The following is a 12,924-nucleotide window of genomic DNA, read 5'->3' as shown; positions in this document are numbered from 1 at the left end:
CTTCTCATTGCTTTCTTTAGGGACCTGAACATGCTCTCGGATTCTGAGAACCCCCAGCACCTGGAGCTGCATGAGCCAGTAAGGGCAGGTGAGCATCAAGATGTTGCTTTGATATTGTAGGTCTGGATAGCAGCTGAAAATTTGGTGTGATATAAGCTAGAATGTTAGCATTGTAAGCTCAGGCATTACACCTCAAATATTGCCATGGGTGAAAAGGGAACCACACCTTACATACAAAGGCAAGATGAGGGGATCGAGTGCACCCTCAGTGTATTTGAAGACAACACTAAGCTGGTGTTGGTCTGCTGGAGGATAGGAAGGCTCTGCAGGGAGATCTTGACAGTCTGGATCAATGAGCTGAGGCCAAATGCATGAGATTCAACAAGGTCAAGTTCCAGGTCCTGCACTTGGGTCACAGCAACCCCCCAGCTACAGGCTGGAGAAGAGTAGCAGGAAAAGGACCTGGAGGTGCTGGTTGACAGTGGCTGAACATGAGCCAACATGTGCCCAAGTGGCCAAGAGGGCCAGTGGCATCCTGGGTTGAATCAGCAATACTGTGGCAGCAGGACCAGGGCAGTGATAGTCTCCCTGTAGTCAGCACTGGTGAGGCCATACCAAATTCTGTGTTCAGTTTTGGGCCCTTCCCAAGAAGGAAATTGATGTGCTGGAGCATGTCCAGAGAAGGGCAGCGGAGCTGAGGAAGAATCTGGAACACAAGTCAGCTGAGGGAGCTGGGCGTGTTTAGCCTGAAGAAAAGGAGGCTCAGGGGGAATTTTCTCTCTTTTTACAGCTACCTGCAAGGAGGCTGTAGTCAGGTTGGGGTCAGTCTCATCTCCCAAGTAACAAGTGGTAGGACAAGAGGAAATGGCCTCAAGTTGCATCAGGGATGGTTCAGGTATCCTGAGGAACGTGCTGGGAGGAGTGTGATGTTTGTGGTGGGAGTTTTTGACTCCTCCTTGATGATAATTCCTTCATATTCACATCGGGATCCACTTGGGTCTCTTTTATGTTTTCTACTATACCTTGCTCTTTCCCCACTGTTCAACAGCTCTGCATTGCATAGGACTTGACTGGATAGTGTAAACTTTACATGTGATATATTCTTTTTCTTTTTCCTTCTGTTCCCCTTAAGACTTACTTTGCCCAGTCCCTGAGTTTCCATCCCTTCTGGTAACTGACCAGTGAGTTGTTGGTGTCTGCAGGGCCTCCGCTTTCATCTTGTGTCCAAACCTTGCAGCACTGCTGTCACCCCAGGCCTCAGAGGCTCTTATAAACTTCATTATTAATCTGGAGTCATAAATACTTCAATCTGCACAGTGCAATTACTGTTGTGCCTTTCTATGTCAAAATTATTAAGAATGGGCACTATACCATACCATTATACAATATAACTCAGGCAAATTAGGGCTGCAGCCATCCAGTTATTCAACAATCACTGTTGCAGCCAGACAAGCTAAAACAAAGCTCCCAGCAAGCTGCAGCAAGTTCAAATAACACAGAAGTCCTAAGGCCTGTGTTCACAGAGTCATAGAATTGTCAGTGTTGGAAAAGACCTTGATGAAAATACCTGTTAGCTTAATACAAGGTTTGTGGTCTGTTATGAGTGATGAAAATACAGTATTTACTAAGATACAGGGATGCAACAGTAGCAGTCAGTGTGAAGTTTTATGTGAGTTCTAAGATGGCAATGCTTTTGGGGGGATTCCCTTCTATTCAGTCAATACCGTGACTGCAGGCTCCAGTCACTTTATCAGTCATATCTAATCTAACTTTGAATCAACGTGGACAATCTTACAGTAATGCAGCCCCTCAGCAAGCTCAGTGCAGATTAAAAGACTTTCACTCAGAATTTCATGGGTCCGTTTTGAGTTTTGTGGTTTTGTGGCTTCTCTTTTATCAATCAGTACATAAATTGTCTGAATTAAATCCTCTATTTGCTGATCATGTAACATTTCCCAGCTATTAATATACTTACCATAAAGCTACTTTTTATTGAAAATGGATGTTATTGATAATAATTTAAAGAAAATACTAACTCTGACAGAGCTTTGAGGCAGAGCTGCCCATAATTATTTTCTTTGTGAGCAGATCAAAAACACCAAAGACATTCATAGACACTGAAATTGGGTTTTGAAAAGATAGAAGATAGAATAAACAACTTTTTATTAATAAAGAAAACTCAAAATGAGAAAGAACAGAAATAAAATTAAATTTTTCCACTCTTGCAGGCATGCTTCCTTTTAGTCTGGTAATTTTCTAGTGGTTTCTGAGTTGGACCAGCTCTGTAGAATTCCTTCTGCCTGCCAAGTCAAGTCTTACCATCACCTCTGAGGTTTGGCAGACTGGGCTTTGGAAAGGAACAATCTCCATTCTCTCTGAAAGAAAATGAATTAGAGCCAAGCAGGCAGGATAAGACTAATGTCTTGCTTTAAACCTCTTATACTTCTGAGAACCTGGGAAGCAAACTGTGCCTAGTATCCTTTTAACTCTATGCAGTTTAAGGCATATATGGAACTTACTTGACTTCATTTCTGTGTTAGATGGAAATTGCTGTCTCCAAAGGGTAAATTCTTCCCACTCACTCCCAGGCAGCAGGGAGGGCAATCAGACTCAGATGTCTCGCATAGGTGTGAGTAATAAGGCAAGGTGAATCAGGGCTTTTATTCTTCATTTGTTTTCATTTCATTCTGCTTTGATTAATTTGTGGTGCTAAAGTTTTGAGCTTCTTTCTCTTTATTTTTGTATAAATTATCTCAGAAGCAGAATTCAGTTTTATTGAATGTCCAGTTGATTTGAAAAAAAAAAAAAAGAAAAAAAGAAAAAAAAGAGATTTAAGCTTTTTACAAGAAAGTTAAGATACTTGGTGAACCTGGACCAGTTCCAAATATTAAAAGACAGTCCAGTCCAGTCTTTAAATCTATAATTTGCTCCAGTATGATTCAGCATGATCAGCAAGGCCTGTTTTTCTTCAGCTAGAAGTACTTTCTCAGGAAGCTTTCAAGGTAAGTAGCACTAGTTGACAGAAAGACTGGAATTGGAATGTCAGTGTTGTGTGAGAGATGTTTATTTCTATAGGTTGCCTTTTGTGCCTTCAAAGTATACAAGCAGATGACATGAAAAATTGTAAAGATCATTATGCTGTCCCTGTACCTTGGCAAGATGGATTTGGATGTGCTGGCAATTATCAATACAAAGCTCTCTTACTTTAATCCAGTAGATAAAGCGAAGTCCCCGGGGGTTGATCCCAAGCAGCTGGCTGCAGAGCTCCAAAAGGTTTCTCTACAGCAGTCGCCTCTGGTTGCTTCCTCAGGAGTGGAAAAGGGTTCTCATGTCCACTCTGGAACCACTTCTGCCACCTCCAGTGCTGTTCCTAGCCCTGGTCAGCCTGGTTCTCCCTCAGTGAGCAAAAAGCGCCACAGCAGCAAGGTAAGAAACTTCTCAGATACGCAGCCATAATATTTTGATGACAGGAGGAAACTGCCTGTGTACCTCCTTTAGTATAGCAAGAAATTACAGCACATGTTGGTGAACTCATTTCCAGGACAGTTATGAATATTACTGTTAAGATACTGAACTTGGACATAAGGAAAGATTATGTGATTTATTCAAGGTAATAAAAGATCCGTCCATCTCTAAAAATAATTTTTTTAGCTTAATATTGTTGGTTTTAAACAAAATAATTGTCATTTGCTGTCTTTGTTGCTCTTGCTATTTAAGAGCATCCTACATTATGGTGAGGTACTAGTTCCACTGAAGAAGCTGATATTACTAAGACCATAATTTCCCTCTCTCTACTAAACTACTGCTAGAAGTGTTGCAAGCTATGAATAATCAGAGCATGTCTCTGAAAGCCAGGGAAAGAATGAAAATTAAACTTACCATTAAAATGTTTTTTTCACTAGCTAATTCCTGTAAACTTGCTAAGCATAATTTCTCATTTTCTTTGCCACATCCTGCCCATTTTTCAGCTGAAGTTATTTCTCCTTGTGCATATGCACACCTGAAAAGGGAAGAGTGGGAATTTAGTAACGTTTTCTCCCAGTCGAAACTGAAAACTAGATCATAAAGTACTTTGTCAGATTTTTGCATTTTGTGTCAAAAAAGTTGAGACCTGAAGTGGAAATCAATTCTGTGAAGACTGCATTTGCTTAAGCAATTTGCAAGAGTGCTGATTGCTATCCTGAATATCCAGCTTCTCACATTCTTATTGTTAGAAGCAAAGCTTCACATTGCAAACAGAGTGCTTTCTAGATATTTATTAATCATCATCTTTATTCCTTCTTGGGACTGTCAGATTACTATTGCATTATAGTTATGTTTTTATTTCTGTTCTGTTAGAGCTATGCCTTTTAATTGAACTATGGATGAGTTAGGTGCTGCACAAACCAAACCCAGCAAGTGGTTTGCTCATTTCAGATGGTTCTTCAATATGCCAACATAACTTTCATGTGAGAGGAAACATAAAAAAACCCTTTCATCCAGCAACTTAGCACAGACTGTAAAGATATTTATTGATCAGTTCGACTTGGATAGTAATTCTGTCTTTCTGCAATGCCTATAGATATTTTATGAACTAATTCGAGTATATGATGCACAAGTTACATCCATATGTCGAGATTTACTGAACCTAACTTCAGGGATCTGGTAGAATATCCTAATCATTAAGTGAATAGTTGGATTCATTGCAGCATACATCTGCTGGATATTGTATACATCTACATATGAACTAGTTTGCCATATGCATGATTTTTGTCACTGAGAATAATGTACTTCTGAAGTACAATTCATGAGACTGGGTGAAACCTGCCGTGGCAGTGCATGGAGAGGGCAGGGCTCTTGGCCCATGTCACTATCTACTCTGAACCCCCTTTCATTTGGTTAGATGAATGATGCTCCTAAATTCACTGCACGGTGAATGGACATCCATAAATCCTTGCTATACAGTGTATCCTGGAGAGGTGCCCCTCTCTGTCCACATGAGGAGACTGGGTTCCCAGCTTTGGCACTGTAACAGATCACCTAAAGTTAGATGCATAAATTCAATTTCCTGTTTCAGAGAGGATTTAGTACTCTTTTATGAAAATTCAGCTGGAGGCTTATAAAGATGAAACAAAAAAAATATTGGAACTATTGCCTTCATGTAGGAGATGCAAACCCCAAAACTAGTCAGGTAAATATTTAAAACATTCTTTGCTTATTGTTGAGAGGCATTTCTTTCATAACAACCGTGGCTCTTGTTGACTTATATAGTTTCTGTTCATTGACTGCAGGCCAAGTTTATAATGGTGTTGAGCTCTGTTTGAAGAGAAAGCTCATCCTTTCTGGAACTGCTCTTTGCCTTGGGCTGACAGCATTTCTAGGCAGGCTGCAGCCCTGCCAAAGTATCATGACAGACTAAATAGCCAAACTGCCTAGATCTTGTTTTGCAACTGCTTTTATTTTTAGCAAGTATTTTTTTAAGCTTTTTGTATAGAATATACACTCTAGAAATGTTGTAGGAGTCTCTTTGATATTCTACAGTGCCAGTTGTCTCACATTTAATGCTTTGTCTGATTGCTGCAGAGAGTGATAGTGCATAACATCAGAGCCTGGCATTAAGTTTCACCTCAGGGTCATGACAATCTTCTTCAGCAGGTGTGATGGCATTACAAAGCACCATCTCTTACACAGGGTGTGTGAGTTCATGCAAGGAGTCTCAAAAGAAATTAGAATAAACTTAGATTAGCCATCTCAAGAGGATTTAACCCTTGGAATTTAGATTAGCCATCTCAAGAGGGATTTAACCCTTGGAAGCTTTGAGCTCACTATATCCTGTGCAGACCTGTTTCTTTTGTAGTGTAAATGTATGATCTGCATATGGTGCAGATTACATCCATACAAATGCCCTACAGAAACGTTAATTGTCTTTGTATCTTGAAGAATGGGTTGTTTTTTCTAATTCCTCAGATCCTTTAGCTCCTAGAGAATTCAGCAGTGAAATACTTTTTCTTCTTTTCAAATTAATCCTCACTGAGGCCCTGATAAAGAAAGATACTTATTTGCATCTCTGCCTTTCAATCCAGATCCATCTTCAAGGTTGGCCCAGCTCTGAGCTGGGGGTTAGACCAGATGACCTTGAGAGGTCTCTTTCAGCCTAAATTATTCATATTTCTTTCAAATATATAGGTAGTTCTTCATGGTCAGTTTTAAATCTGCTGCCATCAGAGAGAAAACAAAATATTTAATATACTGAATCGGAGCCTTGTAAATGAATACAGAGATTCAGCAATGATATAGAAACATTTATTTTTACAGACTTCACTTTACAAACTTCCCTTAAACCACCTTTGGAAGTCCCCATACAAATTTGTCATGCCCATTCCGTTTTCTACGAACTCCTTCTACATTATCTGCACTAATACATTCCATATTACATGACAGGCAGAGTGAACAAACCCATTATTCTTGATATTCCAACTTGTGAAAAATGAGAGCATTTAGACTATTCGGCAGTGATTTTGTAGCCACAGCACAGCGAAAATAACACCGTGTTATTTTTGGTGTTGTCAGTATTGTCAGTGCTAGTACAGCCTGAGGTCAGAACTATTAAGTATAATAAAATCCATTTGTAGAGGTAAAGTATGAGAAGTATAAGCCATTTAAGCCCTACTTTGAAAGTTTGCATGATGCTCAGGTAACTCTCTGTCTTTGCCAAAAGGAGGAGAAATTCTCTCTTTGAAGAGTCTGCTAAGGACCAAAGAAATTTTAGGAGTAGTTTGCTATCAATCTAAAATTTCATTTCAGATTTAGAGCATTTTATAAACTATTGATGACTTATTTTAGCTGTTAGAAAGAATAAACTTCTTTAAAAGCTTTTTAAGGTACCAAGAACAGCTGATTTTAAAATATTCTATGAGAATTATTTTTAGAAACATGTGCATTTGCTGAAAAATCAAGTTTGGTTTTGTTTCGTTTCTGGAAAAGCTTGTGCTCATAAAGAAATACATCTAGAAGGCAAGGTAAATCAGTAAACCAAACAAGAATAAGGCAACACAGGACAGTGAACATAACCATAAAACAGGTAGATATTGGCTAGTTTTCTCCTATGTTTTCATTGTACTAGTGTTTGGCTGGGATTTTTCTGCTTAGTTCTGGTCTGCAGATCTGAATGATTGAAGGGATGTTTCTTCATCACAAACCTGAAAAGGGTAGTGCATCACCTTAACTTTAGGCTCTGGTCTGTGGGCCCTGCATTGGCCTAATTTAAAACAATTGATACCCAACATCCTGAGAAAGTCTCTAAGGGTTTTCTTGGAGTGTAGGGCAGCACAAAAGAGGCAGATGGGTTTTACTCTTCTCAGAAAGCGATAGAAATACTCAATGCACAGAATAATGTCAGGCAGCTGCTCACATCTGGAGGAATAGGAAAAGATGGCTTCCAGATCAATCTTCAGAGAACAGTAAGTTTGTCCTTGTTTGCATCCTTTGTTTTCTGCTGCATCAACCAAGGAAGCAGATGTGGAGAGAATGCAAAAATATTCAAATCCTGCTACTGAACCAGAGCTTTCTTGCTTGACTGATGGCTTGCAGATTAGAGGTAGGTCCAGGGTGGCTCAAGGGCACCAGCATTTAACAGAACAGCATATTTTTGTGAGTCCAGGATTCTAAGCAAGTGGTCATATTATTTTCCAACTGCTAACAAACAGGAGGGAGGAAAAGGGGAGGGGGGTAAACATAAAAAATTTTACTGCTTTTTGTCAAATCCTCAGAAAAGTTCAGTGATAAAGAACAGAGAGGAAGGGGAGGACAGAAAATTTAAATTTCATGATACAGAAAGTGTGTGGAGGAATTCGAAGATGAAGTGGTATAGCTGAACTGATTATCAGAAAACACAGAATAAAGCAAAAAATGGCTTGCAATTGTGAAACCCACTTATACCTGTCACTTAGCTTCAGTACCATTCTTTCCACTCCTTTAACCCACTTTCGCCTAAACTCAGTTTTAAACTAGTGTAACTTTTGCCTCTCTCTGATTTTCTCATATTGCCAGAAATATGGCTATGTTTTACTTGACATGGTATTTTTTTCTCTTGGCAACATTCACTTTTGTTAGACAGGGTCAATGCTGTATGTCTTTTTCTCCCCATGCCTCCGTGTGTGACGAATCTGCTCAGACTATAAAGATTTTGTTATTCAATTGTTTGATTAATTCTGTACCTGCACAAAGGCTGAACAAAATGGCTGGACTAGACTTTAAGTGCTGTTAAAATACCATAACTATTAGTTTTGAGCATAACAGCTGGAGACAAACAGTTTTTAAAAATTTGTGGCAATGCATAAGTATAAACCACACCTCTTAAAAAAGTTAACTTAGAAAATCTATTATTTCCAATATGTATGTGTGTATATTTATAAGTGTGTATGTCTATGTATTTATTTATGTATTTTTAATCTGGCAGCCCACAGAAACTACAAAGTCTGCTTCCCATCCGATCACTGGAGAAATTCAGGTAAATATGTATTTTTGCTATGTACATTGCTGTTGCTACTGGCTGCATTTTCTGTGCAATAAGTTTGCAGAAAACAACCTCCATCAATTGATTTCTTATTCAACTCCAATCCTTAAAATGTCACTAATGTAAGTCAGCGCTTCATTTTTGCATCTGTCTTTAATGTTGACTTGTGAATTACAACCAGAAGAATGGAAAATGCTGCTATTCCTAAAGGGGCTAAAAGCACAGTGAAATTCATTCTAATCCTTAATCTTTGGCTACTTATTGTGGTTTTCTTCAGAAATTCCCAATCTGTTTACATTGAAGCAAGACCTATTGAGGGTTTCTTATACTGCAGTGTATTTATTTCCATGATATACCAAGTTTATGATTATCCCTTATGTAAATTGACTTTAGCTTTTTTAAACAGTGGAACACAGAACAGCAGAATAACTGACGCCCTACTTCTTATAGATTTCTGGGGCTTTATTTCCCCTTTAATTAGCCTCTCTCTTCTATAGTAGCACTAAGTCTTTCCATACAGTATTATAGCATCCTGGTCAGGCTTGGGCTCCAAGTAGGCAGGATGTGTGTAATTATCACTCAGTAAGCTGGCTATTGCTCAGAATAATATCAAGGGTTCAAATTTATTTGTTTTTTCCTGGTTGGAATAGATCAATGTGTTTCTCTTTTGTTTTTCAAAGTCCAACATGATCATCTAGCACTTTATTCTAGTCAAAAGAGAGAAAGAGAGAGAGAGACAGAAACTTCTAAAATGTGTTTATTTCCACATAGAAGTCTAAAACCCATTTTATTCAAAGGGTTTGGGAGAGATAGGAATTAAAAGTAACAAATAATCCTACTGTGTTTTAATGCATTCACTAGCTTCAAATCAACTATGACAAGCACCTTGGCAACCTTATCATCCACATCCTTCAGGCGAGAAACCTTGCTCCAAGAGACAACAATGGCTATTCGGACCCCTTTGTTAAAGTTTATCTTCTTCCAGGGAGAGGGTAAGTGTAGGAGATATTTTAACGTGAATCTTCTTTTAATTTAGGGTTTGCTGCTTGCCCTTAATAAACAGAACTGAAAGTTATTGCTATAGAAAATCCAGGTGCAACACCAACAGAAATGGTGAATTTTTAATATAGAGCCAGATCCTATTCTCAGGAGAACTGGGAGTACTTTACTAATGACGTTAGGAACTTTATTATCATTCTTGTAGATTTATTTTTTTTCTTCCATGTTTCCTTTTAAAAATTATAATACATGCAAAAATATTTAAAATAACAACAGAATCTATGGAAATGTAATAAATATATGTAGTACTTTTTGTAAACTTTTTGTAAACTTTTTTTTTTTACTTTTTGTAAACTTTTGGTAAACTTTTGATAAAACCACGTGTTAAGCTTAGCATGGAATGATTGCCTCAGCTCAAGACAATCTAAATTTAGGATATTTGCAAACATGCAGAATTAAAGTTTTTGAGATAAATTTAATGTTGTAGTATAATACTAAAGGTGAGAAATACTGATCAGAAAACATTCTCTCCATATGAGTTATATGGCATTTTTTTTAAGATCTAAGATGACGGTTTTAGAAATACCAGTAATTTTGTATCTAATGACTGTACAAATCACTAATCACTTTTTCACAGACCATTGCTTTTTTTAGACTCTAATTACAAATAGCTCATTAGTGTTTCCTTCAAAAGATATGTTTCTGTATGAGCAATATTTTAACTATTTTTTTCATCCTGATGTTGCAGAATGTCATAGGTATGTGCAGAATGCATAAGAATCCTGCTGACTTCAGTGACATAATAGATGTATCTAAAATTAAGCTGTTGGATCAGACTATAGATTGCAAAGACAAATTCCTGTAAACGTCCCTGCTTGTGCAATCAGACTCATCCTAAAAGACTCTTAGACTGGGACCATGAAAATAAAAATCTGTATTTCTCTTCTATTCAAAGTAACATGAAAGTGGATGCTAGGGTCACAGTTCAGCATTTGGCATACAGGCAAGCACCATTAAATGCATCAGTGGTACAAATAAGGCCATGAATTTTCTTTCGTAGCTTATTAATTCTAGCTATACAGCATTCAATATTGTTCAGTGGCACTGGGCCCAAAACTATTACTGAATATAATGGAAACAGGTACCAAAGCTTGAGAGGTTTTTTAATGCACATAAGAGTGTTGTAAAATGCTTGTCAGATCAATCTCGCTGGGAATTTTACAGGTACATTCACTGATGCAGAAATAAGACTTTGAACTAAAGATCTGTTCACTCTATAGAGGGTCTAAACCAGATCCAAGTTTAAGTTTAAACTTGCTGCCAAGTTATGAAGAGTTTGGATTTTAGTTTTATTTGGGTTCATTATTTTAAAACATGGCACTAGTACAGTTTGCATGTAACTTGGGCCTTTGGGGAATAACGAAAAGGAAGAGTTTCTTAAGAGTGCCAAACTTGAATTGCTACTGAGTAACTTTTATCTGTAGTTCAGTCCATGCTAGACTTCTTATTCTTCCTAATGCTTCTATTTCCTTTGATTCTGATACTAGAAACTACCATTATTCACATTTTCTTTCATCTCTGTTCTCATTTTCTCTCACTGCTTCCTCTGTGTTCCTAACTCTGTAAATCCTGGATGTGCAGACAAGTCATGGTTGTCCAAAATGCAAGGTAGAGTTTACTATCTTCTGAATTTATTTTATTTTTTGTATGCATGAATGGTACTATAAGCCTGTACATTGACATATACAATTTCTCTTGAGTTCTGATGGCATGCAATTGGGGTATGGTTTTGCTTTTCATTTTGTAATGAGGTCATTTCCAGGTCAGGAGGAACTGGAAACAAGTAGTTAATGCTCCTTGATGCAGTAATATTCTAGGGCCAAACTCTGAAGACAGGAAAAATTTCTTCTGAAATCTATAAGAATTTAGTTCAGAAATATCTAAAACTTCATTTCACTCACTGAAAGTTGCAAAATAATAAACTGTGAACTTGTATCAAGATTTTGAATGGTGTTACTGCCAAAAGAGAAACAGGCACTATTAGGTAATAAAATGGAATATTTATTTACCTGCACATAATAAACAGATCTCTATCATCTGTCTGGGCTGCGGGGAGCTTCCAGTGCCACGTGGCACAGCCCCTCAGCTGCCGGGAGCTTTCCCATGCCGCGAGGGCAGGAACCCCGGCTGCGGGGAGCTTCCAGTGCCACACGGCACGGCCCCTTGGCTGCCGGGGTGGATAGTGGGTTCTTTTAGAATAATGGGGGTCCTGGCCAGGCTGGGGCCATGAAAGGCACCCCTGCCTTGGATGGGTACTGGGATCAGAACGATTGCTTTGTTTGTCTGTCTGTTTTTGGTTCACCTATGGCTACCTGCCCAGGTTCGGCATGTTCTGGATATATTTGCTTTGCTCTGTTACATCCTGAAATGGTGGACAGAACAAAGGGTTGTTCCTGGGTATCTCCTTCAGTTTCTTTATAGATAGGCGATAATAAAGTAGGAAATGAAAGACTTGCCCAAATCATTGTAATAGGAACGTAGTCTGTGTACCCCTATGTGGTTGAGAGCTATGTGGTACATGCCTCCGGTAGGGTCGCCCATGCCAGACAGATCAAAACCGTAGGACCAGATTTAATACATTCTTGGGCAGGATGAGCTCGTTAGCCTTCTGGCAGTCATCCTAGGAGAAGGACAACGCTAATCCCAAACCTGGGCAGATGGAGCTCGCTTAGCCCTGTAAGGCCATCCATCTAAGAGAAGGTCACTCTAATCAAACCTATGTCCTGAGGACCTCACTGCCACCATCCAGACTTGCTCGGCCCTGGCAGATGAACCTTACGATTAAAGGGTGGGTTCAGTTCCACGCACCTGCCTCCAAAGGTGTACCTAAATTAACTCTAGCATGTTGGAACATCAGAACCATGCTCGATTCTGCGGATGGTGGGCGTCCTGAGCGTCGGTCTGCCCTAATTGCCCATGAGCTGGCTCGTCTCAACATCGACATTGCCACTCTCAGTGAAGTTCGCCTTCATGAAGAAGGCAGCCTCAGAGAACATGGTGCTGGTTACACACTCTTTTGGTCAGGTAAGCCCAGAACCGAAAAACATCTCTCAGGAGTCGGCTTCATGATCAAAAACTCTATTCTTCCTAAACTCGAAAATCTGCCGACAGGTCACTCTGACCGCATCATCTCCCTACGCCTTCCACTAAACAACAAGCAACACCTTGTCATCTTTAGTATATATGCCCCAACTCTCCAAGCTGACCCTGCTGAAAAAAATAAATTTTACACTGACCTGCGCCTCCTTACCCAAAAGGTGCCTGCAGATGATAAGATCATCATCCTTGGTGATTTCAACGCCAGAGTAGGTAAGAATTTTGAAGCCTGGAAAGGAGTATTAGGCAAGCGTGGTGTTGGAAACTGCAACGAT

At 39.1% G+C, this 12,924-nt stretch overlaps 1 protein-coding gene across 11 annotated transcripts in view; it reads left to right on the top strand.

Annotated features, from left to right (window-relative positions):
• The window catches only part of PCLO (piccolo presynaptic cytomatrix protein), a 340,916-nt gene that overhangs the window by 248,714 nt on the left and 79,278 nt on the right, over window positions 1-12,924 (top strand). For 8 of the 11 annotated variants that reach the window (XM_039388718.1, XM_027711472.2, XM_027711471.2 and 5 more), the window contains exons 12-16: window positions 21-88; window positions 3,215-3,426; window positions 8,438-8,488; window positions 9,356-9,486; window positions 11,135-11,161. In XM_039388718.1, the coding sequence (XP_039244652.1) occupies window positions 21-88; window positions 3,215-3,426; window positions 8,438-8,488; window positions 9,356-9,486; window positions 11,135-11,161 (489 nt within the window). Of the gene's footprint in view, window positions 1-20; window positions 89-3,214; window positions 3,427-8,437; window positions 8,489-9,355; window positions 9,487-11,134; window positions 11,162-12,924 lie in introns of those variants that run through there. The other 3 variants (XM_027711469.2, XM_027711475.2, XM_027711474.2) reach the window with 3 other exon arrangements.

The sequence above is a fragment of the Pipra filicauda genome, unplaced genomic scaffold (genome assembly GCF_003945595.2).
Source record: "Pipra filicauda isolate LSUMZ 115617 unplaced genomic scaffold, ASM394559v2 scaffold101_size5749837_pilon, whole genome shotgun sequence".
Classification (NCBI taxonomy): Eukaryota; Metazoa; Chordata; class Aves; order Passeriformes; family Pipridae; genus Pipra; species Pipra filicauda.
The sequence above is the reverse complement of the archived record's forward strand: the minus strand, read 5'-3'. Positions and strand labels throughout refer to the sequence as shown.